The sequence below is a fragment of the Ooceraea biroi genome, chromosome 12 (assembly GCF_003672135.1).
Source record: "Ooceraea biroi isolate clonal line C1 chromosome 12, Obir_v5.4, whole genome shotgun sequence".
Taxonomy (NCBI): Eukaryota; Metazoa; Arthropoda; class Insecta; order Hymenoptera; family Formicidae; genus Ooceraea; species Ooceraea biroi.
This window is the reverse complement of record NC_039517.1, coordinates 6,729,997-6,756,897: the sequence shown is the minus strand read 5'-3', so window position 1 is coordinate 6,756,897 and position 26,901 is coordinate 6,729,997. Positions and strand designations below refer to the sequence as shown.

The following is a 26,901-nucleotide window of genomic DNA, read 5'->3' as shown; positions in this document are numbered from 1 at the left end:
GATTGGAATGATCGTTAATGCAGTAAGATTTTCTTAATTGCTGCGTGCAGACGGTGATTTGCGATCCTCATATTCTTCATGCCGCTCGTCTTTAGTTATTTTTTTATTATATCTTATCCTCAACAAGTTGGATCCATCACGAACGTACGGATTTAATTAATTCGTACTTCCACACTGTTCTCTTGGCACTGTTCTCGTGAAATTTCGTAATGAATTTTCCTGGAGAAATTGCTAGAAACTTTATTAAATTTATAAAGTTTCATTAAGTCAACTCTTAATTACGTTTCCGGAACGATAAAGATATCTGATATCTTACGTTTATTAAATTTTAATAGTAAATGTATATAATTAATTGATATACATTTTGTTTGACACAATTTCATTATGATAATAGCATTCATACTCCATGAGTCAATGCTGCGGTACGCGACTCACCATTAGAAGCAATAATGTGGATACACGTGTGTCGTCCCTCTCGCGACGTTCCTACATCTTGGTCATCTTTCAACTTTAACAAGCTATTATGCAAATGCACGCGTTAATTTAACTTGCGGCTCTACGCCTGTCTAGTCCACCGTGTATTGTAGTCTCATCAAAGTTGTTGTCATGCATGATCAAGCAGTGGTATATCACACGTCACATTACATCTCTCACGGACGATATTAATTCATTGCGTTCGATTACGTGTCTGTGCGATGGTCAAAGGGATCTATCACTCTGGCTGTCCGACGTGCCATTCAATAAACGTTTTGTTCGACAGCACGTCGGAAAACTCTGAGATTCAACTCACCGAGCGGTCCACGAGAATCTCTTTAACGCGTCATCCGGAACTGTTATTTTATCAACGACGCGTCAATTAATTCATACATCGCTGGCTTAATTAATTCATGCTATCTCGCGGTGGGCGGTAATCGATGCTACTCTAAAGCTGTCTTCGTCAAGTGACCTGTAACTCCCTTTCATCTCTTGAACAATGTACTCCATCGAGCGTCCATCAATTAAGCTCGTCACAATTGTGATATATGCATATACATACTTTACCGTGCTACTTCCGGATCCGCCTCCGCCTGTTTATTCAACACGATGAGCGTATTCGTTCAGCAGGCAATTAACACACGCGACAAACACACGCGAACTAACATCTAATTCCGAAGATAGATTCGCGTGGAACGCGAGGAAGAGACCGGAAGAACGCGCAATTATCGCGCGAGTATCTCGTCGGGCACAATTCGCGGAGTGACAGAATCTCGCGGTGCGCAGCTTCTTTTACGGTGCTGTCGGCCCTTTCACGCGCTTGCAGAGTTCTATGAGTTTTTAGAGTGCTTCGGCCAAATCTCATGAGGTTTTTGCCTCTGATCGCTTAACGGTCGCGATACGAAACAGATACGCTCCCATCGAATCATCGAAGCTCTTAATTCAACTAAGAGAACTTCTGGTCTGATCTGGTGTCCGAGAGCACTTGATAGTATCAGTAGACTAGAGCCCATCTCATCTTCAAATTATATTGAATTAGACCGCGCATAAATATATATCTATGAGGCAGCTAGCAAATAGATCAATGATAGATTTTAACGCTTAGAGTGTTTATTGGCTTCGTGTAGACATCTATTTTGCAATGAAAATTTTATACCTTAGATGCATGATAAAATCGCAAGGCCAAATTGTCATTATATCAACAATATTATTGATCACTCGAGAAACAGTTATCTGTCGCGATTAGCGAGGTCAGCAAGCTCCAGTTTAATTCTGATGCGTGAGAGATCACACGTTCGCACACGCGTACGTTAATTGCAAGCTACTACTAAGCAAGCAAGTCGCGATGACGAATCGATTAGTCACAGAATCACGTGCCTGATGCTGCTCTAGCACACTGGATCACCGATCGGATCAACAAGTGATGAGTACTCACCGGCGGACGCACGTCTTCTCGCTCCGCTCGAATCGGATGAACACCAACTGAGATCGGCGGACGTGAGATGCGCGTCCGCACTCCGTCCCGAGCTCACTTGGCGATACTCCGGGGGTGTTATCAAGAGTCACGGGTCGGTTTCAGGTCAGCGAGTATCGCCTCGGATTGCGAAGTCTCCGAGATAGTACGGAAACGTGCACGATAAGCACCCACAATGCCGACATCCGATGATGCACAAGTCCGTCGTCCCACTAATTGCTGCCGCTGCCTTTCTACGGTTTCTCTCCGAAAAATCATTGATTTCCATGCTGCTCCCTCTCCCCACTCTCATTAAACCATGAAAATATAACATTCCGGCATTAACGCCGAAAAGAATTTCGGTCAGAGATTGCTATCGCAATCGCTGACCACTAACTGACCCTTGCTCGATCCTTTTTTTGTAGATCTTTACGACACTGCGACTCCAACGCGCTTGATTAACATATGCAAACGGTGGCACTTGGACAATCATGCGAACGAGAAGCAGAACGTCGTTCGTTCGAGGCGATAAATGTATTTGTAACAATGTCGCACGTTTATTCATTACGTAACAGGAATTTTTCATGCGTGTGTCAGCCTCGGGGTCAATCAGAGAGTAATTAAAATCTGGTAGGCGACTTTGCTGGTGTCGGCTCGTCGCCAGACTCTTATACCGGGTGTCGTTCGAACGTTGGCGCGTCGGGAACGATGACGCATAGAGCATAACACACGCATGCGTCATATTATCGACACACACTCGGCACAGTCAGTCGCGGCCGAGCCGCGCCGCGAGAGGAGCCGTGAATTCACGTCTCTCCTCTTCTGCCTCTCTTGATCATCATCCACGATCTTCACCCGGTCAGTCGCGGTGCTCCGCGCAACTTCCAGCTGCAGCGAGGTCGGCGCACGAGTCTTGACGACCTCTTCCTCGTCGTCCTAGCAGAGTTTCCTCATTGTCGTCACCGGCGCGGCTCTTCAAGAGCACTAGTTCCTCGAGAGGTGCCATCGGTCGCCCATCGCGTTCGCCGCTCCTGACTCGCCGGGGCCAAGGACGCTCCACAAGAGGCAGACGCACGCAGGTGGAACACGCAACGAGTGTTAAACGGGAGAGAAACAAGGAGCGATATCGAGAGGAAGAGGGCCAGAGAGAAAAAGAAACAGAAAGGGAGAGAGAGAGAGGCTGGACGGAACACGCAGTTCGTCGGCCATGGCAAGTCTGGCGAGCAGCTCGTCATCAGCGGGCCTGACCCGAGCTCCGACCATGTTGGAGCAGCTGCTGGAGGAGATAAATTTCCAGAGAACCAAAGAACTCAGGCAGATGCTCAAGGATGGTTCGTATTCCGGGTGGAGCGGCGTGTTTGTGTCTCCTTCTGAGCCGGGGGGGTGAGGGGTTGATCGTACGCGTCTCCCTTCTTGCCACGACGAGGGTGAGAATGTGCGCGAGCGGTTCGGGATGCGCTGCGAGCGAAGGAATCGTGCGAAGGGTGTTTGGGGGTGAGGATGGGAGGAAGAGAGGGATGTGTTCTTTGAGAAAGCGAAAAAATTTAGTTGGAATTTTAAATGTCTTTTTTTAATGATTATTTATTTAGTTCTGCATATGGGTGAAGAAATTTAATTAGAAATGTTTTTTAAGATTTTTTAAAATTTAGAAAAATTTGGATTTGATCGAGATTTAGATATCGAGGATTGTTCGGCGAGGCATAATGGGTTCTACTGTTTTTTCTACATACATATTCCTATATATATTTCGTAATGCATGCATCAAGTAATGATCAAGTAATCAAATTTGAAATCACGAAACAGTCATTAGGGTTTGCCATGTGTCCGTTATCCATGCTTTCCATCTTTACGTTATGTCAAAAGCATTAAGTTAAATCTTATCATGTAAATATACGACATTTTCAGCATATTAATAAATATACGTTTGTCCTCATCGCTACCTTGTATTTCACATTATTTTGTTTTTTTGCCGCGCTGATATGACAGGAATATCTCTCTAAATATAGAAACGTTACCTTATCATTACTTCATTTTAATTTTCTTGAAACGTTATTCAGTAGACTGAGCAAAACAAGTAGCGTATTTGTTAGATTATCAAAATCGAACGAGAATTGAGAAAAATTAAAGAGAAATAAGGAAAAATTTATTAATCATGATTCTTAATTTTAGTTTCTTAGTCAGACCTTTACAATCAATAACTGCGTCATCTACATATTGATTACCTGATATTTCCCTCCTCTTACGTTCATTATTGTGTTCCCCTTTCTCATATATATCCTGTCATACGTAACGTCGAATCTATTGAGGGTGGGTTTGGTATCGGTCGGCGAGACGTTCTTCAGAAATCGACAGTTGGCCGGCATCAAAGATTCGTTCGGATTTTAGAGCAAAGATGGAACTGGATATTGATTAAAATCAATATTTAATTTTAATTATTATCGTTTGATTAATATTAATCAATATCAATATCTAATTTATCCACCATTTTGTTGAATCGCTTGAAATTATTATATTTTATTGAAAATTATTCTCGATGTTATGTTTGAATATTTATTTTTCCTGAATTATAATAATTTCTTGGTGTTCGCCAGATTCCGGATTTGTCGTACTCCAAGGCACAACATACTGGACGGACCTGTTCGTCCGGCACTTCCTCTTTCAAGCGGAGCACACTATCGATGGTGACGACTTGCTCTTCTTCGTCCGCAAGAAACACGTGAAGACCTCGTCAAGATATTTGCCCAAGTTTGAGACCGAGGTCGATGTGTTCCGCAAGGATAGCAAGAAACTGCCGATCGGCGATCCCGACATCGATTGGGAGGAAACCGTGTACCTGAATCTCGTCGTGCATCAGTTCGACTATACGCTCACCTTAGCGATCTGCACAAGAACGAGTCCCAAGGAATTGCAAGTGAGTGCTGTCTGTGAAATTATCTTTTTATCTATGCAAAGAAATTCCCCTAAATTAATTACACTTTCTTCTAATGGCACTCTAAAATATTTTGACTCCATTCTTCCTATTGCCATTTTCTCCTTTTACGTATACCGAAAATTTCACGAACGAAATATCGTCTCTTCCTCTTTCGTAGTTTTTCCTTTATCTTAAATGTGTCAATAATTAAGCTCGTAATTTCTTTTAAGGTCCACTTAAGAATATCTGGAAAATAAAATTCTATTACGTTGAAGAACCTCGCTCGAACCTCGGTAATTGTTTTCAGGTGTTGCGGAGGCACTCTCAGAAAGTATATGCTAGTCCGAGTCGACGGCGCATGGACGCCAAGGGTGATCTCGAAGAGATGACGTACCCGCACATATGCTTCATGGTGGACAATTTCGACGAAGTTTTCTGTGATATTTTAGTCAGGGACGGGGAGATGGTGTGCGTGGAGCTGGTCGCATCCGATCGGGAGGGCGCGATTCAGGGCGTCATTTTCCTCGGTTCGATCAGATACGACGCTCTGAAAAAGGTTTACGACGCGAGGGTGAGTCGTCGCTTGCGGTCGATGCAAATTATTAACATTATTGATTTACGTGTGTAATTGGAGCGGCGGTTTTTGTTTGCAGTCGAGTCTGAGCACGAAAATGGCACAGCGGATGACGTTCGGCCTCTTCTCCGGCGCGGCCTCACAGAGAATAGAATTCGTGCGAATGAAGGGACCACGTGGTATGAGAATTTTATTTAATAACATACTATATTTTGGTTAATTTAATTAATTTAATTCTAATAATTATTGCTCTGATAAAAATAATACTGAAATGGCGAATATGATAAGTATCAAAGTTATGCATCTAATAATCGCGAATTCTTCGACTTAAAACCGCAAATTTCAGGCAAAGGGCACGCAGAGATGGCCGTCACGAAACCGAAGGGTTCCGGCGCGGAGACGCCGACGTCGGAACCGGGTTACTGTGCGACCGACGCTCTGTGGGACGCCGATTGGGACGACGCCGAGGAGCTCTTCATGTATCGCCATCAACGAAGACTGTCCGATCCCAGCTCGAACCTGAATAACTTCGTGCGTGGCGGTTGGAGAACGAAGCCGGACACGGCAGCCACGAAGGCGAGGTCGGAGAACGAGGGCCTCGATTCCATGGCGAACGGTCTCAACGAGATCGAGGCCGGTGACGTACGAGACGGTAATTATCAGAGACGTGACATAACGCGAAATAGCGGAAGACGAAGATGTCTCTTGTTACTTAGGTTCTTTAATTTTACACTCTTAGGCCAGTATTCGTATCCTGCATTTGGCGCTAAATGTAACGGCCTAATTTTCGATATTTTTTTGTTCAATACGAAAGTAGCGTTATCGCATGAGATCAAGCGAGAATAGCGTTAAATATGGGATACGAACTTTAGCATCTTTCTCTTCTCAATGTATTTCGTTTGCATCCACTCTCGGTCTGTGCATGCTCCTGTGTCGTGTCTGTGTGATGCACAATTGTCTTGATGTTATCACAGGCATATAGAAAAACGCCCCCTCCTCCTCTCTCGGCAACGTATCAATCTTTTCTTGACGTCGGCGACTGATGATGTGCATAGACCTGAGGTTGACGACGAAAGTCTAAACGCACTCGAAGCTGCGGATCGTAATCGCGTTAGCGTGATGCGGAAACGCACGCATGTGCACGTCGACAAAGATTCCCCGGAAAACTCGCGAAAAAGACGTTTCTCTCTTTTACTCGGCGCAATGTTGATCCATATTCGATCATCGCCAGCTTTCCCGAGCGTTTCTTCAGATCGGCTGGCATTCGGAGCTTTGCTCGATATCCCGCAGCGTTACTTAACGTACATTAAAGCTAAAACGACGTGAAAGAGAAATAGAAATACACCGAGAAAAGAACAGATCAGTTTACCAACACCATCAACCAGCACCACTGCCACTGCCACTGCCACCACCACTACCACCACCACCACTACCACACTAACTTCCAGTTCGATTCGGCTGCGCGTATCGATCGAAAGATGATTGAAAAGAATAAATGAACGAACGAACGAACGTATGAAAGAGTTGATCGTAGTCTCTAATCACTGACACATGCCATGCCGGCTCTTTCCTTTGTAGCCGATGTACAGGATAGCAGCTGGGGCGGCCGGGGCTCACCTGGAAATCGTCGGAGTCCCTGCTCGCTCCGTCGACGAAGATCACCGCATCAGGCCCGGCAACACCCCGTCCAGAACAAGCAACAACTACGTAACGCCACCCGGGAACGATCAGGAACGAATGAGAACTCGCCGATTCGCAAGGAGGCGATCTATCGCGAGACACACGGTGAGTGTGCCCGTTCGCGCTGAAAACGATCAGTCCGCGTCTCTCCCGTCTCTGCTCTGACGCTGTCGCTTCTTGTGTGACCAGTAGAACTCTTTGTGTTAGAAGACCCTCCCCGGAAGTATCACATCGTGTTCCGTGTCCTTAAACTGAGCTTTGAGCCAAGAGCGCGTTATCGATCTCGGAGAAGCATTCTGAGTTCTTATCTCTTGCCATTCGAAATCTCGAGAGTCTTATCTCGGAAAAAATTGGCACTACAGGCTGCCTTGTACATACTAACGATGCGGTTTCAGTAACTTCAGTAACGATTTACGATTTTCAAGTAACGCGAGCCAGCTGGCCTTTAACGTACGCGGAAGCACAAAGCGCAAGGAAAGAGACCGGGGGCACGATCGTTTGTAGTCGTGACACGGGTGCAGTCGCCTAAATGACGACGTGGTTCTCGCGGCAGGTCTCCACAATCACCACCAGAACAATCATCAGCAGAACCATCACCACCATCACCAGCACCAGCACATAGAAGTGGGCAGCGAGATCTTGGTGCCGGCCGGCCGGTGTCTGACGGACGACAACGTCCGGCAGAAGCTCGACTCGGGAGCGATATTGGTTCACGGGAAGGAGGAACTGCCGCTAGGCTACGATGTACCAGCCACCGTCATGGCCACCGAGGACAATACAAACCGGAAACGACGGCCGTACAGCGCCGGGCATCTCCTCAATCATCATCACAACGGTCTGGAAAACGACGAGGAGGAGCGCAGGCGGCTGAGTGACGACGAACTCCTCAGGGTGAGACGCGCGGATGGCCGACGCCGCCTGCGTAGCGCCGGCTCTGATCACGAGGACTACACCAACGGCTCGAACAAGTACGACGAGATCAGGGACAAGAACGCGAACGCCCGCGAAGTGACCAACGGCGTCGACGCCGCATCGACACGTCGTCAATGTGCCACCCTACCTCGAAGAAGACGTCGCAGAGCGTTCTCGAGCAGCTTTGCGGGTAATCCGCTGCCACCGCATCGCGTCACCCCTGATGGCACCGCGATCTACTACTGGTGCGAGCTCCCGCGTCGCCCCGGCTCACAGGGTAAAAATTCTTTCTACCCCGATTCCCCCGTGAATCGTCTGGAGAACATTCCTAGTCTCCTGTCTCTAAATACGTAAACGCAGTCCTCACTTTCAGATCATCATTCTCATCGTATCGATTTGCTGTGTGTGCATATACGTAATATAAACGTAATGTAGACGTGCGCTATGTAAATCCGGAGCATTTGCTTATCTGTGACTAACGGCTGCATTTGGGATGGTAAAGGGTATCTTATGGGGACGGCCATGGCGTGCGATGGTGGTAGCGATGGTGGTGGCTTTGCGATGCGCTGCGAGAGAGAGAGAGGAGGGAGACGATAACTATTTTGATGAGACGTTACTTTGGAAGCATCGCTTTTACTTGAATCCCATCACCGGAAATAAGCGTACTCGCACTCGAAAGCAGGCAGAAACTGAACTGGCCCATCTCATAAAAAATGATATTGGTTCTGCTTGGTATTGCAATTTGCAAAAGATATATAATATTATCCGATTTCTTTTCGAAGCGGTATCTGTGTACAATTTGCTTGCTTGCAAACGGCGAGTGCGATTCCGTGTTGCGCGTAATGCGATCTGTACACGCAATGCATTAAGGAACCACCATGAAGCTAGACCTTATCAGACCGAGTAGATAGTTAACATGGAAAATTTGTCCTCTAACACTCGTTATTTTATTTGCTCTTTCTCTGCACATGCATTTTTCTACGTAGTCTGTGTATTTCACACTTTCATCTTTCTTGGACTCATTTGTGACGTAATCGCAGGTGCATCCTATTCTTCACTTGACTTTAAGCTTGCGTCACCACGTTTCATCGCTCGGCTGTTGGTCTCGTACAAACGATTTATCCTGTTGATTTATCCTGTTCAAGTCGCTACAGGCTACTGGATGTGTAATATAATTTATTTATCTTACGATTAATAATATATGTTTTCCCTGCAGAGCTGGACGACGGAGCGTACAACCCGCTCTGGACGATGCGGGGATTCACCCAAACCTTCCACTTCTGGAAGGAGACGAAGCGGGCGCAATCCGTACCTCTTAACGCCTTCTTAACATACATTACGTTACCGTGGTGGAGCATAGCCAAAGGTAAAGCAGATGTTACACATTCTTTTTTGTATAAGGTGTACCAGAGTTAAAGTAGACTGAAGCCAATAACAGTTTCCTCTTCGATTCTCGTTTGAAAAATATATTAGCACAAGTTAAATTAAATTTTGTGAAATGCTCTGTGTATATGCTACGCGAACATATAACACACAAATCGATTTCTTGATTTAATTATTGAGTATTCATCGGGTTATTTCTGTTGCAGATATTCTGGATCACCGGGAAGGACCTATCTTGACGTTCTAGCCGATAGTATAATATATTCTTCTTCAAATTTGAACATTTACCTTTTTTTTTTACTTTGTACGCATGCCGATGTAAGATTGTGGCCCAGGAAGTATGATGTATAGATTAAGTAATAAATCAAATATTATTTACAAAATTCTCGGGTTGCACTGACTTTGCATGATACTCTCATCTTTTGTTAGTTAATCGATTTAGAATGGCCGATTTGAAAAAATCATCTTGAAAGTACAAACGAGAATATCTAGGGGGAATATCTTGCATTTGGAGTATACGGTTTCATCTTGCACTATTTAAGTCATAATATCATATTATCGGTAACTTCAGACATGCATTTTAATAATTATTACATCGCAAATTTCTGAAAATATTCTAGTGCAAGTTTTCTCTTTTTCTTTTAATTAATTTTAATTCAACTATTTTAATTGTAAAAATATGTGTTTATCAAGTAATAGAAGCAGAAATTCGACTCTTTCGCGCTCTTGATTGATGAAAATCAAAATTAATAACAATAATTTGAATTAAATCGCTAGGAAACACGCCTTTCGTATTTCTTTAGCATTACAAGTAACGTTAAAGACGTTATAAGTAACAAATCACGAACGTTATCACGTTCGTGGAATAATCTTGTCATGTGTGATTACATGTACAGCAACTTCCTCGTCGTGCCAATCAGGCAACATTTTGCGGCGAAGTTAAAACCGCATCTCACCCCTTCTACTTTCATATCATTATGAGTGAAGAACGAGAGACTTTTTCAGTATTTAGTAATCTATCGTGCTGCTGCGAACGACTTTAATCTTTTCGACGTTTATATGCTTTATTTACTAACAATGAAACTTCTCACGTTAACTTGTGTCTTAATCACCATCTGCAGTTGTGCCAGTCAAGTTACGTTGTGCGATAACGAAGAGTTACTGCCTCACGATGGTTCAGAGATTGGTATTTAACTTAATTTTATTTTTTGTACATTATATGTAATATCTTAGTTTTATATTATATTAACATGTTATATTTTAACTTTTTTTATTTTTATATTAACAATTTATTTTGTATACTTTGTATTGCACTGTCTATATGTTAATAATTTGTGTTAGTAAATTATTATTATATTAGCCAATTATATTAACAATTATGTGAAGTAATGTTTAAGATGAGAAAAACATGTGTGTGATGAACAAGATTCGATAATGCGCAAATAAGTTTACCATTCACAAAGTGGAAAAGTTATCTTCATCACAGTTTTATGCGTGAAGAGAAAAAATAGCTGTTCAACGAAGAATTGTACACATTAAGTAAATTGATAATCTATTGACCTCTTACTTATTAAGCTGCGTGATGTGTTTGTTCCAAAAAAACTTACTTTCTAGAATAACCCAATAATTTACAAAGCGTATCAGGTTTTATCAAAAGAATAACAGCAGTATATTTATTTATTCAGACAGATATTACTTTTTGAATAATTAATTTTATATATGTATATAACGCATATAAAATTTGCCCGTCTATGAGGTTTATGCATGAGTTCCTTTTTCCCATTCCATAAAAATTGTTGAAATCAAATTATAATATAAAAATATATTCCCGCTCTTTTATAGTTTTCTTATTCAAATCTTCGGAAACTTCTATAGTACAATAGAAGATCATTCTTCACATATTATAAAAATGATGCGAGTTTTCGAAAAAAGCATATATTTATTAGAATAATTAATTTGGCGAATCTTGGTAACAGAATGCACGGGAAGACGTATGGAACTCAATCATTACATGAAGGAGGTGACGTGCGTGCCGAGGCTTACTCATGTAAAACTGGTACCGGAGCGTGGCTACACGTTCTATCCAAATTATGCCATGGTGAACAGATGCGGTGGCTTCTGCCCTAATTCGAAGTCATGCTTGCCAGTCAAGACGAATCTCACAAGTATTATCGTAAGAAGAGATAGCTACAACTCCAGCCAGTGTTATGAAGTGTTGGTCGAGGAACATATGAAGTGCAAGTAAGACCGTCTACTGTCACTTTTTTATATTATGCAACACGAATAGATCAAGTACAATATAACATACGCATAATAAAAGGAATGTACGATTTCTTAAATGCAAGAATACATACGAAAAATATTCGCATTTTTGAGACTTTAGAATAATTTCTCAAAACATTTCCATTATATCAAGAAACTTTCTTTATTACTGCTTACAATAGTTTTAATTTAACAGCAAATGAAATTTTGGAAGTGTCTGGCGGATGATAAAACCGGAAATGTCTAATTAGCACTATCTGATTAGAGCAGAGTTATCGCGCGAACTGCAAGTCATTAATTTTAATGTTACTATGTTTCACATCTTCCTCTGTCGTGATTTCAGATGTGCTTGTAGCGTGATGGCACACCATTGCAGTATACACCATATATACTCGGAGGACAATTGCGCGTGCGAATGTATGAACAGATTGGAATGCGACGAATCACGCCAGATGGTCTGGGACGAGAAAACTTGTAAATGCGTCTGCAACAAAGCTACAGAAATCTGCGCGAGCGGACTCGAATGGGTCCGTTCTCGCTGCAGGTAAACCTGTCATGCATAATAAAATGAGCCTTGCTTTCGGTAGCGTGAATCAAAACATGATCAAAACTGAATTTCTCTTGCTTTTTCATGATGCATCTAATTTTCTTTTGCAATAATAATCGTCCATCATGTAGAAAATAATGCTATTTTCGATCCACGATACCGAAAAGCGTGCAGATTGATATGTAATTAATCTGCGAATTTACATTAAAAAAGCACACGTGAAATTTTGAATTGCATTTCACACTCTTTTTATATTCCAGATGCCTCAGAGTTATGGACATGCCATTCGTACCGAATGAAAACTTTATCATTGGTCAAAATAATACATTATGAAAGAAATAAGATGAAGAACCAGTAATATTCTTATGTATTTGACTTATTACGTATTATCTTGTATTTTGAAAATTACTCTATACTATCATCTATAATAAAATTGTGGGTACGTTACTTCCCTTAGTGCACTAGAATCAAAATGCAGCAAGATGATATTAACAAATTGAACAATAATGTAATCCGCACGCTTTTACACGTAACAATGTTACACGTAAAATGGCGTGTAGACTAACAACTGATTTTCAGACAGGATCTCGTACACGTCATACATCATTCATACATTCAGTAGGTAATTCAGCAAAATAACGAACGCGGGACACGTTGCTGGGCTCGGTCAGGCTGCAGCGCTCAACATAACGTTCACGTAATCCCCAAAATTAGTCCAAGTGTGGTCCCACAGGCTCGGATCGCCCTTGCTATCCCACGGAAGGTTTCCGGGCGGGATAGCGGTGCTGTTGAACTTCCTCAGCTCATCCTGCAGCTTCCTGATGATCGTGGGGAACCTTTGACGAAAAGACGAACGATATACTCGCGAAAACCTTCTCAGGTATCGATTACATCGACGTGAACTCATCTCCTGCGATGTATCTCATCAAGAGCGCGTTGCACTCACTGTCTGGCGAGATTATTATCCTCGCAAGGGTCCTGGTAGATGTTAAAGAGGCACGGCTCTTGCAACGGTGCGCAGATCGGCAAACTGTCGTTCCTTGGTGGGCACTTGATCATCGCGTTCTCGCGCAGCAACCTGACCATCTCTGCGGTGATGCTCAATCCCACAGTGGCGACGGCGTGTCCTGTTGTGCTGCTGATCACACCGTCCACGTCGTAGACCCATTCCCTGCCAGATGGCCCGTACCATCCGTCCCACGTTCCGTTGTACGTGGAGCCTGGGCGACAAAGTGGATTAAATTGGGTCGAAAATCTCTGTTAGCCATATGGACAAGCTTTTTGTTCCTTTTTTCAAGAATTCTCTTTACTTTTACGATAGCTTATATTTTATATAAATATTATCAGAGGAGCAAACTTTTTCTACCTTGAATGAGCTTCCAATCGCCAACCGTGACAGCAGACACACCATAGATATCGTCGATGTTATGAAGAATGCTCGTACGTGGCGATTCGGTATCCTCGCTAAGTGCATTCCACAGGTCCATTCCATCGATGGTTAAGTTTGAGGGATCACCACCGGCAGCTGTTATGAGTGTCGGCAGCCAATCGGTAATGTGTATCATTTGCCTGCTTACGCGGCCAGATCGCACCAGCCTGGGTGACCATACCAATCCTGCAGCTCTGACACCACCTAGTAATTACAGATTAATATTGGAGAATTAATGTAAGATAATTAATATGGAGAGTCATTATAAAAGTTATAATCGACAGATGGGATACTAGAGAACAAAATTTTTTTATCAAACAACAAAAGTCTCTTCGCTTCAATCAAGAAATTTTATACACGGCATGGCACTAATTTGTTAAAATTGATATCAATAATATGATTTGAATAGAATTACCTTCCCAAAGTGTATTCTTGACACCTCGCAGTGGCCAGTTGGATGCGGCGTTCAGATTAAATCCTGCTGCAGGCCCACCGTTGTCCGTCGAGAAGATAATTATGCTGTCTCGCAGCATGTCTCGATTCCGCAGAGCTTCAACTACTTGACCAACCGATTGGTCTAGCCTGCTCAACATACCTGTGTCGGAATTTTGAAATAGTATCATTTTCTCTCTCTTTCGTTAATAGTATATTTAATTCTACTCAACAGTCACACATATCTTAAATTGCTGGCAATCATCACCTGCAAAACGTCTCCGTTTATAATCGAAGATATTGTCGAACTTGGCTACTTCCTCGTCCGGCGCCGGAAGCGGATTGTAAGGATTTCCGGAGTGCACGGCCGTGTGGGCCAGATACAGGAACATCGGCCGATCGGCTTTGTGCTCGTTGATCAGTTTCACCGCCTCTTTCGTAAAAACGTCCGTGGAGTACTCACCATGTAGATCCCATGCCGGATCCATACCTCGCCTCATATCCAAACCCCAATAAGGCTGCATGAAATTTGCAGATATGACATCTTCGGATTAGTATGAAGAATTCAGTTTGAAGTGTAAAATTGCACTATCAGATTCGATTTTAAATATTATTTTGACGTAAAGTTGTATTTTAACTTTCGTATCAATCGCATTGAATTAGATTAGATTGATTCATGTGTTCCCTTACGCTTTCGACAGCCGTGTGATCAAAATAATCTTGATGTCCCGTCCAAAAGCCGGTATGAGTGTCGAATCCTCTGTAAGTCGGAGTGTATTCCTTCGTGTAAAATCCTAAGTGCCATTTGCCGACAATATGCGTGCTGTACCCGAGGTCTCGCAAATATTCTGGCAAGAGTTTCTCGTGTAACGGCAATCCTCGGGGCTCGGCACCTTTGAGAACCTGAATTATTCATGAAATCCGAGTTTCATAATTGTAATGGAAATCTTTTCGTTCTTAACATGATATTCTGGGATAAACTTCGCAAAATCAGCTGCGCTTTATTTGTACATTCTTCGGCGAGAATAAACATTAATTAATCTCGAGATAAATGTTCGTAAAACAGATTTTTCTCAACGAGAAATCAAAGCTCGTATAATAACTAAATCAAAACTCTCTTATTGCAATTTCTAAACTCGTCGTTAATGTTTACTATATACAGGGTGAGGCACCTAAAACAGGCCACCTGAATATCTCGGCTCTTATTGGTGATAGAAAAATGTGTCAGACCAAACTTGCATGGTTTCGAGGGACAAATAATTTGCTCTAAATAGTTTTTTATTAGCTGGACGCGTAGAGGTCATATGAAGGTCAACTTCGTTTTTTTAAATGGTATGATATGTTTTTTTACGTACCATCTAGTAGAGCATTTGAAGATGCGCACATTGATCTACGGGTCAAAATCATTCAAGGTCACTAAAGGCTAAAATTTCTAAGTGCTAGAACTTTTTCATTTCTGAGTTTATGGTATTTTCAATAGCAGAGAACTCTAGGCAATATAAAAAATAATGATATCATCAACTCAGAACTCCTCTGAGAAGAAAAAAATTTTTAACTCGAGAACTTTTTCATTTCTGAATTTACGGTATTTTCAATAGCAGAGAACTCTAGGCAATATAAAAAATAATGATATCATCAACTTAGAACTTCTCGGAAAAGAAAAAATTTCTAACGGCTAGAACTTTTTCATTTCTGAGTTTACGGTATTTTCAATAGCAGAGAACTCTAGGCAATATAAAAAATAATGATAACAACAACTCAGAACTTCGCGGAAAAAGAAAAAATTTCTAAGGGCTAGAACTTTTTCATTTCTGAGTTTACAGTATTTTTAATAGCAGAGAACTCTAGGCAATATAAAGTAAATTATTTTCCCTTGCAGTTGGCCTTCAGTGACTTTGAATGATTTTGACCCTTAGATCAATGTGCGCATCTTCAAACGCTCTACTAGATAGTACGTAAAAAAACATATCATATCATTTAAAAAAACGAAGTTGACCTTCATATGACCTCTACGCGTCCAACTAATAAAAAACTATTTAGAACAAATTATGTGTCCCTCGAAACCATGCAAGTTTGGTCTGACACATTGTTTTCTATCACCAATAACAGCCGAGATATTCAGGTGGCCTGTTTTAGGTGCCTCACCCTGTAGATTTATATAAAAAAATGTATAAATATTAGATATTACTGACTCGCACGGAGAGGAAAGAAGCTTTTATACATTTATTCTTGTCTGCTCGCGTGATGATGGGACATTATGCACATGCACAGAGTTAATACGAGGATGTATTCGCGAATAAAGTAGCAACATCTACCGTCTAATATGATAATTTCCAATTGAACTATTCAGGTCAGTGCAGCAAAAGTGCGAACGTATAATATCCCTTCTTTTGTATGCCGCTGCAAGAGGAACAACATTTCCGCCGACAGTTCTCGATTGCATTAATCTGTCAGATGAAGAAAGACGATTAAATCCAACTGATAAATTATTATTATTTCAGAGAGCAATATCGGAAAGAGAAAACCGGACGAATCTAAGACGGTTTAAATGCAATGAGTGTGATCGCGCCACAAAGTAAATTCATTTAAGAATCATCAGAGCTCGACGGAACTCGACAGAACTCTTAACTTCTTCCTGCGTCTTTATTAACACTTAATGCAAGTTGGGCCGTGGAACACTATGCTTTTAGCACTTACGCCATGCTGCATTCCGGTGTGAATAGGATGTTTACCGGTCATCAGGGCACTTCTGGACGGTGTGCAAATCGGCGTGACATAATACCTGTCGAGCAGCAATCCGGAGTACGCCAGGGCGTCGATGTTCGGTGTGGGGATTTGGCCGGAACCGTGAAAGCCGACGTCATTCCATCCCTAAAAACAATAAATGAGACAGAACTTCTACAATACCATGCCGGATATGTACGAGCAACCTAGAGAATTCGTCTCGATGTTCTAGCCTTCACTTTTAACTCTCGAAGTCGGATTCTCTAATTTCTCTGAGAAAAAACAACTTGCCAGATCGTCTGCTAGGATGAAAACGATGTGTGGCTGCTTCGTCGGGATTGTCGCTCGAGCTGTCGCGAAGAGGAGAATTAGGAGTGACGTCCAGCACGCGATTCCCGGTGGGCGACACATTGTTCCGGCGCTTGTTGCACCAGCTCGCCTTCCTCGTGGAACCGATTCCCGGTTTCTCCACGAGAATACCGAACAGAGGCCAGGTTCGCGTGCGGCGACCGATTGCTCGAAACTATCTCGTCCACTTGAACCTCTTTCGAGCAACCTCTTTCCGGGTGCGGATAGTGGGGCGTCTCCCACCTTGAGGAATCATCTTCACTGATCTCGCGTTCTCCACGATGATCTCCTCGTTGTTTTGTCCGCGATCATTAACCGCTCGAGCTCAGCACGTGCTAAATGATCGCGTAATCTGTGAGCGAAAATTATACCGATACTGCACGACATCGCACGGTACCAAATACCTTTCGAATCAGTCGCACAGATCTTGATGAGATTCGAGCTTCCTGCTTCTGCAGAGAATGTTTCACAAGTTTCAGTTTTGTAATTTGTGGCGGTCCTGCGAGGTTTTGTTTTACAATGTAGAATTACCGTGCGACGTCTCCCCGCGGATTATGGTGGTGAGATGCTATCATGCTGTCACGTGTCATTAATTTAGGAGCAGAACGGTTGGGACGTATAATTATTTCTTCCGAAATAACATTCTGGATTATCTCACCCTTCATCGCACGGGATGGACGAAAGTATGGGTGAAAGCGTCATGAGCGCGTTGCGATTGTCATCGCGACGATCAAACAATCGTCGGGAGACTAATGGAACGATTACATTGGCGCAATGGATACAGAAGAAATGACTGATGTATAGAAATACATGAAGAAGATATGTATCTTTATATGCAGGAGACAGGCGAATCCCTCGACAACGTAATGCCGTAAATAAATCAATCATTTTGCAAAAGACATTACAGCAAAAAATTGCCATTTTCTCGGGAAATATGCAAAAACTGCTTGGTAGCGTTAATAAAATTGCATAAAATGCATTTTATCACCGTCTCCAGTCTAACTGCGGAGACGTCGTAGAACGCACGCAACTTCTCAGTTACGCTGAAAGAAATTGACGTCAGACTGACGCTGAACAGTGACACATATTTTCTGACATAATTGAAATACATGTGCAATGAGCTGTATAAAAATATGTAGAATCTCAGCCAGGGTATAAATTATATTGCTGTGCAGTGTGAATACACGCTTAAACAGCGCCTTAAACGAGCGGACTCAAATACCTTTCAGTCTGTTCCGTCGTGTTAGACTCTATTGTCGTTTATCGGTGTAATAAACGCGTTAACCGCGGTTAACCCGTTTATTACACCGGGACAACATCGACGCGTTCACTTATCGTATCACATCACGCTCGTCGCAGAACGCCGTTGCTGCAAATATATCCCTTCCGACGTCGTAATGTAACAGCTTTCGCCGAACTTGCTGTTACGTTATCTTTCTATCCAAATGGACGAAAGCGCGCAGAACGTGATGCGAAAGTAAAAGTGAGCGACACTCGCGCGCTTATCCGAGCACAATCGGTCAATTATGCGGTTGAAAATCGACGGAATTTTGTCCGCAAAATTGTAAGTTAAGCCGAGTAACGCGTTCGACATTCGATCGTTTTGCAGCAGTACAACAACGCTCGCGGATCATCTTTCTGGTAAAGGCAATCTAATTTCGAAAGTTTAATGTCTTCTGTATGCCGAACATCAAAATATCTTTCAAGACATGTCGAGGATATTTCTCTGTGCTCTCTTTTCATTATCAGCCGCAAGCGTGTCTCGTCACGTTATTAATCGCAATGCTACGTCATCAGAAAATAAGATTGGATACAATGACATAGTCTCTGCAACGGTAAGCGCTGAATTCTTTAAAGATGATTGAAGATGATGTGACATCTTAGAAGCAACTTTATTCATGTAAACGTTCTATTCTGTAACATTCTCTGTAACAATCGCGTTCTCAATGGCGTTAGTCTGATAATTAATTTGTTCAAGCCATTCCCATCTTACTGCAGATGCATGTAATTGTTCGAAAGTAATCGGTTATTATAAAAATCATCGCGCATTAATTTTGCAGATATCAATTCTGTTCCTGTGTCGACCGGAGGACGCTGAACCGACTCTGCTATTGGGCGGCGAGTACAACAAATTTCTGAGACGAGCATTCTTCAATTTCATACCGGTAACTCTGATAGCGGAATCGAGACCACAGTTTAACGCCCTCGCGCAGTTTACCCTGACGAGATACTCCTTCATAATATATCAGAATTACATGCTTATCCGCTATATTCGCAAGGCGCATCGTTTCGTGATGGTAGCATCTTCCCAGCCCATGTTGCGATCCATCTTGCAGGTAAGGAATAACGCAATAAATCAGTAAAATGTAAGAAGAGCAAATATACGGGATTGTATTATTAATTCATTTTGTAAGAATAATTGTATTGCATTATTCTTCCGCTTAGAGAACGAAGGACTCGCCGTGGGCCAATTCGTACGGATTTTACATTCTGATCGACAGGCGAACCGAATCTCGAGGCTGTATAAACGCTCGTTCGTACCTCTGGACGGCATGGGAATACGATTTGCTCTCCGTAATATTCTTATGCATCGATCCAGAGGATGGTATCGTCTGTTATACATTCAATCCGTATTCTAACGATACGCCGGCCAGCTGGCAGGAAGTTGGACGCGCCAAAGGACGAAACGGCCATCCTTGGATAATATTTAAACGAGTGTACATACTGGGTACGTATATCTTTCCTAATTTGATGATATAGTTTGACAAATAAATCATAAAACGTGACAAATGGTGCTTGTGAATTTTGCGCAAATCTAAGTAAAGATTGTTTTTATTTAGGTAAGGAAATGTGCACAGATCTGGACTTTGATAAGACTACCACTCTGAACGGCTACGAGATTCGACTGAACGCCCTTCAGGTGGAACCGTACCTCAATATTAACTTGAATGCATCGGATTTGGAAAAATTTTCCGGTGACAATAGCGAAATCATCAAGATACTCTTGCTCAGGCTAGGAGCGTCTCTCAGCATCGAGATTTACAATGGTACAATCTACGATCTCGGCACTATAGGACCAAATGGTACTTTGGAAGACATGTTAGGCGCCGTAAGTGACGGCAGGGTAGACATGGGCATGAATACGAGATCCTTACTCGTATTATGGAAAGTCAGGTACGCTTGAATATCTCTTACAGAAATGGGAAGCCATTTTTCTCAATAAAACTTCCATACTTCGATTTCGTTAAATGCGAATTAGATGCATTGAGGCATTTAAGTGATATTCATTTTCTTCAGATACACGTATCCCCACATGAGATCGGGATTCTGCGTAATAACGCAATCGAGCGAAGAAGTATCCGAGTTCGTCAAGCTGGTGACTTTCATGCCGTGGCTGGCGATCGTGATAATATTCTTGGTATGCCTTCTCACTTATGGGATTCTCGCAAGGAAAGAGGGCTACGGTAATGCTTGGGTACAGATAATAAGGCTCGTAGTGTGCACAGGAATTCTGCATCCACCCAAAATCAATTCCACGAGGATCTTCATATGCATGACACTGATTCTGTTGCTGAATGTGAACGCTATGATCCAAAGCCATTTGTCGTCTCTACTCACCATACCGGTCTTCTATCGCAACATCGACACCATGGACGATCTTAAGGTAATGACAGAATTATACTGGGTCGTCCGGAAAGTTCGTGCCGATTTTGAAGGAAAATTCAAAGGCAACATTTTTTTATGTCGATAAATATTTATTGACTTATGTATGCACCGTTTTGTTTCACAGCCTTTGTCCATCTTTCACGCAACTGGAAGATTCCATTCTCCCAGAACTTCTTAGGTTTCTCGGCGAAAAATTCCTCAAGGTGGTTTTTTATGTCGATCAAAGAGTTGAAGTTCTTGCCGCTAAGAGAATTTTGCAAAGACCTAAATAAGTGAAAGTCTGAAGGTGCAATGTCTGGTGAATACGGTGGGTGAGGTAGCACATCCCAGCCAAACTCCAACAATTTTTGTCGGATAGTCAAAGAAACATGAGGTCTGGCATTGTCCTGATGGAACACGACGTCCTTCCTATTAGCTAATTCTGGACGTTTTTCCTGAATCGCTGTCTTTAATTCGTCCAGTTGCGAGCAGTACTTATCTGCATTTATCGTTTGGTTGTGTGGTAGGAGCTCATAATATAGGATTCCTTTCCAATCCCACCAGACACAGAGCATGACTTTTTTTGGATGAAGGCCGGCTTTCGGAGTGGTTAATGCTGGTTCATTTCGCTTACCCAAGGATCTTTTTCGTTCTACATCGTTGTAAATGATCCATTTTTCGTCACCCGTCACTAATTGCTTCAAAAATGGTACGTTTTCGTTGCGTTTGTACAGCGAGTCGCAGATGGAAATGCGATCCATTAAATTTTTTCGGCCAAATTATGCGGAACCCATACATCATAGCGACTTACGTAACCAAGCTTCACTACATGATCGTGGACAGTGGTTTTCGATATTTTCAGTATCTCTGCTAATTCACGTGTCGTGTAGCGCGGGTTATTTTCGATCAGTGTCTTGATTTGGTCATCATCAGTAGTAGAGGGTCTGCCCGAGCGTTCTTGGTCTTTAAGGTTAAAATCACCAGCTCTAAACTTAGCGAACCACTTACGCACGGTTCTTTCAGCTAAAGCGCCTTCTCCGTAAACAGAACATATCGAATTTGTTGCTTGTGAGGCATTTTTGCCTTTCCGGTAATAGAAAAGCATCAAGTGTCTAAAATGTTCTTTGTTTTCTTCCATCTTCAAAAGAGTACAAAACTGACACGAATCAATTTATCTGAAACAACTTTTTTCCTAAAGATGCGTTGAAATGTCACCTTTAAGCATATGTATTATAAATCGTATGTTTTCAATAACATTGATATATTCAGACATGTTCCAACGCCATCTATTAAAAATCGGCACGAACTTTCCGGACGACCCAATATTTCCACATTTGAGAATTTTAATACACGAACAGAAAATTATTTCGTTGGATCTCTTCGCAGAAATCTGGTTACACTGTCTACGGTCCGTCAAGCTGGCGACAAATGATTACCGAACCCGAGGTGAAGAAGCGTTACGTTTCGGCCTCGTACGACGCCTGCAAGGAACACGTCCAGAATTCGACGACCGCGGCGTGCATGGAGAACTGTCTGCATGCGTACTACAGGATTAAAGACGTCGATTTGCACAGATCGCGGATGTTGCGCTCGGTAACGCAATCGTACGTCACCCGTGAGGATTGGCCGCTGTTCCATCGCGTGAATCTCATCATCCAACGAATGTTGCAGAACGGCTTGATCTACCGGTCGCGTAGCCTGACTTTCTTGAGTGTAGTAGGCGCGCACTACAGGAAAGAGAAGAAGAAGAAGACCTTCAAGGTGATGTTGCTGAAGCAGCTGGCATTCTGCTTCTGTTTCCTCGGAATTGGATATACCTGTGCTACAATAGTCTTCATGGTGGAGCTTCTAATCGGCAGATCCGCTCCCAGATCGCAAAATCGGAGGGGAATCGTAAAATGCAAGATGAAGAAGACAGAAGAAGCCAAGGCGAACAACAAAAGCCGGATGATTCTAGCTTGGAAATAAGAAATGGAGTTAACGTAGTATTTAATAGATGTATCTTACGTAGATGAACAAAATTTCTCTATCGAGAAGGGATAAATGACAATAATGAAGAAGTTCGAAAACTACAAAGTGTCACACTTCTTTTTGTCCTTTAATCTAACTTTAGTTCATCAATAGTTTTCTGCGAGAAGCGTCTTTATAATATTATATTTGACGCGTTTATGACGGATCATTCAACGTTATATCCGCGATCTTAAAAAGAAATTTTGCAAGAATATATCACGCGTAAAATGAGATGAATCTCCAGAAAATCGTCTCGTAACTTTGAACATCACCTGCAACATCGCAAGCATAATGCAATTTCACGTTTCTATCACGTGGAGCTACTGTTGCGTGATCTCTCTGTGAATCATGCTGGCAATAAGATGTTATCGCGGCGTTGTATGTCTGCTCTGGCAATTTAGGAAGCGTATTATCTCCTCATCAGAAATAAATGAAAGTTTGAAAGTGCGGTGAATCGTCGAACGCCGGTGAATCGTTTGTCACCGCACACCATCGCACGCGATCTGCCGGAATAATGAAACATCATCGGTACAAGGGATACACTCACACGCAGAAAACGACACGGATTAACGAATACACAGATTAACTGATTTATCAACATGTTCATTTATCATCTCGAGCTAAAATGTTACAGACAATGTTTTCTTGTCGATATTATATAATAATGGCTTTACAATTTAACATTGCGTTATCTTCTGTTTGACCAAACGAACGAAAACATGGCGTTACGACAGTTAAAACGTGATACGCATCCTTATCGGGACATCATGATCGATCGGTTGCGCTGATAGGAATAACGAAAGTTCATCTGCAGAAAATAAAATTATAAGACATGTCTAACATTTGACCATTCTTTATCAGGATTGTGCTCGCGGAACCGCACGAAGCTTTCGCACAGGAATTAATTTGGATAAAGCTTAATTATGAAATATCTTTGAAAGCGATATGTCACACATATTTCTTTCTATACCGTTTCTCGTTCTGTTACTCATTATAAATGTGTTATCCATCATTTTTAATGACAACGTTACACCACCAAAGGGAAAGCTGGGATACGAAAATTTAATTAATGCGACGGTGAGTTGGAGTTTCAAAGATCGTCCAGACGTTAAAAAATATCTAAAAATTTCCAGAAACATTTAATTGTTTGAAACAATTCATATCTCGGATCAACAACTGTTTACAGCGTTTACATCGCAACATTTAATTGCTACTAGTCATGCTTAAAAAGCTTTATTGTACGCAACAGTAAAATCAGTTGAACGTAAAGATCATACATTACATCATCTTCGACTAAAAATTCCAAACTCTATTATTCTTCGCAGATCGCCATAGCGGGATGTATACCGCAAAAGGCCGAGCTCACTGTGCTACTGGGTGGACAATACGATGAATTTCTCGGACAAATGTTCTTCAATATCGTGCCGGTAGCTCTGATAGCGGACTCCAGTTCACGAGTGAACACCTTCGAGAAGTTCACTCTGACGAGATACTCCTTCATCGAGTACCAGAACTATCAGCCGTTCATCCAATTCCTCCGAAAGACGCATCATCTCATGCTGATCGCGTCCTCGCAGCCGATCTTGCGGTCCATTTTGCAGGTGAAAAATCATAAGGATAAGACTGATAAGGAATCGTCACAATGCGAGAAGCAACGTACGCAATACTTTGATCACGCTGTAGAAAACGAAGGACTCGCCGTGGGCGAATTCGGATGGATTTTACATCCTGGTCGATCGGCGGACCGAGCAGCGTGGCTGCATAAATGCACGCTCGTATCTCTGGACAGCGTGGAACTACGATTTGCTGTCCGTAATATTCATGTGCATCGATCCAAACGAGGGTGTCGTCTATTACACGTTTAATCCGTACTCGAGCATTGCGCCTGCCAGTTGGCGCGAGGTGGGCCGCGGCAAAGGACGAGATAGCCACCCTTGGATACTGTTCAAGAGAAACTATGTGAAAGGTATGAATCCTCTTTCCTTTCAACGCGATATATTGGCACGTGAATAAATGTTTAACTGCTGTGATACAAAATGAAATTTCGTCCGATGTTCTAAAATCTGTTTTAAGCATATTTATCTGATTCAGATGGAAGAATTGTTAGAATTTTGCGTGTTTGGGATAATTTAAATAACGGTTGTTACTTTTAGACGGAAGTCTGTGCAAAGATCTGAATTTTGATAAAACGGTCAATCTAAACCGATATCACATTCGGTTAAACGCGGTTGAGATGCAACCATACGTGCACATCAAGTCAGATAAATCGGGCTTGGATCGGTACACCGGTGAGAGCAGCGAGATCCTCAAGATCGTTTCCCGAAAGCTAAACTCAGTTCTGCAAATTCACGTTCTTCATACCAGTACTTATGAAATCGGCGGTATAGGGCTCAACGGTACTTACGAGGGCATGTTGGGTACTTTGAGCGATGGCCGGGTGGACATAAGCTTGAATTCGATACCCATAATCGTATCTTGGAAGCTCAGGTATGCTCGGGCATTCTTCAGAAATAATTAGTAATTATTAGCAGTGTTTGTTAAGATCTCTTTACGAATGTACCGCGTGATATCTCGAAAAACAACGAAAAGTTATGAAATTTAATACGTAACGCTCATTTTTCAGATACACGTATCCTCACGCGAAGTCGGGGCTCTGTGTCATATCACAGCCGCACGTGGTCTCGTTGTTCACCAGGATAAAGCAATTAATGTCGCTGGGACTGATTATAGGAACCTCCACGGTTTCCTTGATCACCTTCATAGTTTTCTGGAAAAAAGAGGGATTTTCGAGAGCCGGGCTACAGACGATGCGGATAATAGTTGGCCTGGGAGTTTTACATCCACCTGAGATCAATTCCACCAGGATTTTTGTATGCTCGGTGCTCATTTTGTTTCTGAACATAAACGCTATCTTGCAGGGTCACTGGTCATCTCTGCTTACCATTCCGGTCTTCTATTCCGACACCGACAGCGTGGAAAGCATCAGGGTAATGTCACGCTTTCGTGTATTCTTTGAATTTAATAAAATTAAATTCTCGCAAAATATTCTTTATAAAAATCATTAATTATATCAAGTGAAACGTCCTCGAAATAGTACGAAATTTTTATAAATCTTTTATCAGTATCAATTACGATTTCTGTGTAAACTGAGAACATCTTTTGATTTTCAAAAGATTAATTTTCTGCTGGAGTTTCACATCAAAATTAAAATTCTTTTTTTAAACTATTTGGCAATGCATGACGTCACATTGTAATATCATTTTCTTCTGCAGGAAGCAGGGTACGTAGTGTACGGTTCATCATCGTTGACCGGATTACTAACCGATGCCGTGATGCAAACGCGCTTTCAAGGGGTGACGTACGACGAGTGCAAGGAATTCGTCAAGAATTCATCGAATGCCTTATGCATCGAAGAGTGTTTGCACATGCATTACAGAGTTTTTAACGAGAATCTGCACAAGTCGAAGGCACTGCGTGAGTTGAGTGAGTCGTATGTCACTCGCGAGGATTGGCCGCTGTACGAACGGGTGAACCAGATTGTTCGGCAAATGGGAGAGTTCGGCTTGATCCAGAAGTGTCGAGACGATAGTTTATTCACGTTTTGGCTTGAATCGAAATGGAGAGACATGAAAGAGCAGAGCTACAAGCCTCTGTCGATGAGACAGCTGAAATTCATCTTCATCTTCCTTGCAGGCGGATATGCTTGTTCCATCATAATCTTCATAGCGGAGTTGGTATTTCACAGACGTGATATCGAATCTCGAAATCGAAAGAAGATCAGAAAGAAAGAAAGAAGAAAGCAAAGTTGAGACGAATAATAAGACTCTAGCGATGAAATTATGTTATTCTGTTTAGAAGTTTTTAGACATTTTTAGCGAGCAAAAATGAGGTTTCACGCGCGATATAAATAGTTTATGTTCTTACTTTGATGTAACTTGGAATAGTTTGCATGCAAAAGATGTGGGTTGTTGAGTCTTTTATGAGAGTTTGAGTATGCAATATTTTATAAATTAATATTTTATTAATCGATGCGTATAAACTCTTTTAAAAAATAATAAATTAATGGATATATCTCTCTGTGAAGTCAGATTTTTCTGAAAATCTTTTATATAATCCG

General features: G+C 42.1%; 5 protein-coding genes across 9 annotated transcripts; 4 read left to right on the top strand and 1 right to left on the bottom strand.

Annotated features, from left to right (window-relative positions):
- The first annotated feature begins 2,673 nt into the window (after positions 1-2,673).
- LOC105284160 (uncharacterized protein KIAA0930 homolog) lies at positions 2,674-9,770 on the top strand. Of its 2 annotated transcripts, XM_011347472.3 has the most exons (9): positions 2,674-3,258; positions 4,519-4,838; positions 5,146-5,409; positions 5,492-5,591; positions 5,759-6,064; positions 6,991-7,197; positions 7,646-8,281; positions 9,221-9,370; positions 9,594-9,770. In XM_011347472.3, exons 1-9 carry the CDS (start codon positions 3,135-3,137, stop codon positions 9,632-9,634), a joined length of 2,148 nt encoding a protein of 715 aa, XP_011345774.2. In that variant the 5' UTR covers positions 2,674-3,134; the 3' UTR covers positions 9,635-9,770. The 2 variants fall into 2 exon arrangements, with proteins under 2 accessions (XP_011345774.2, XP_011345777.2); XM_011347475.3 differs by lacking the exons at positions 6,991-7,197; positions 7,646-8,281 and having other exon boundaries at positions 2,680-3,258.
- A 258-nt stretch (positions 9,771-10,028) lies between these two features.
- Positions 10,029-12,643, top strand: LOC105284161 (balbiani ring protein 3). The gene is made up of 4 exons (XM_026974193.1): positions 10,029-10,573; positions 11,364-11,628; positions 11,993-12,193; positions 12,457-12,643. The coding sequence occupies exons 1-4, from the start codon at positions 10,447-10,449 to the stop codon at positions 12,527-12,529; spliced, it is 666 nt and encodes a 221-aa protein (XP_026829994.1). The 5' UTR covers positions 10,029-10,446; the 3' UTR covers positions 12,530-12,643.
- On the bottom strand, positions 11,033-17,311 carry LOC105284162 (arylsulfatase B). Its single transcript, XM_011347477.3, has 8 exons — positions 17,073-17,311; positions 16,755-16,928; positions 14,748-14,960; positions 14,326-14,575; positions 14,041-14,220; positions 13,563-13,829; positions 13,143-13,416; positions 11,033-13,032 (listed from the first exon to the last, which is right to left on the bottom strand). Exons 1-8 carry the CDS (start codon positions 17,190-17,192, stop codon positions 12,864-12,866), a joined length of 1,647 nt encoding a protein of 548 aa, XP_011345779.1. The 5' UTR covers positions 17,193-17,311; the 3' UTR covers positions 11,033-12,863.
- A 1,125-nt stretch (positions 17,312-18,436) lies between these two features.
- Positions 18,437-22,846, top strand: LOC105284159. 4 transcript variants are annotated; one of them, XM_011347470.3, is made up of 7 exons: positions 18,437-18,964; positions 19,190-19,465; positions 19,575-19,857; positions 19,970-20,303; positions 20,427-20,793; positions 22,161-22,367; positions 22,446-22,846. In XM_011347470.3, the coding sequence occupies exons 1-7, from the start codon at positions 18,839-18,841 to the stop codon at positions 22,740-22,742; spliced, it is 1,890 nt and encodes a 629-aa protein (XP_011345772.1). In that variant the 5' UTR covers positions 18,437-18,838; the 3' UTR covers positions 22,743-22,846. The 4 variants fall into 4 exon arrangements, with proteins under 4 accessions (XP_011345772.1, XP_011345771.1, XP_011345773.1 ...); XM_011347469.3 differs by having other exon boundaries at positions 18,438-18,612; positions 18,739-18,964; positions 22,161-22,846; XM_011347471.3 differs by having other exon boundaries at positions 18,438-18,964; positions 22,161-22,378; positions 22,446-22,587.
- A 657-nt stretch (positions 22,847-23,503) lies between these two features.
- LOC105284158 lies at positions 23,504-26,868 on the top strand. Its single transcript, XM_020033245.2, has 6 exons — positions 23,504-23,562; positions 24,055-24,385; positions 24,468-24,750; positions 24,938-25,271; positions 25,408-25,771; positions 26,057-26,868. The coding sequence occupies exons 1-6, from the start codon at positions 23,504-23,506 to the stop codon at positions 26,591-26,593; spliced, it is 1,908 nt and encodes a 635-aa protein (XP_019888804.2). The 3' UTR covers positions 26,594-26,868.
- Positions 26,869-26,901: the final 33 nt, after the last annotated feature.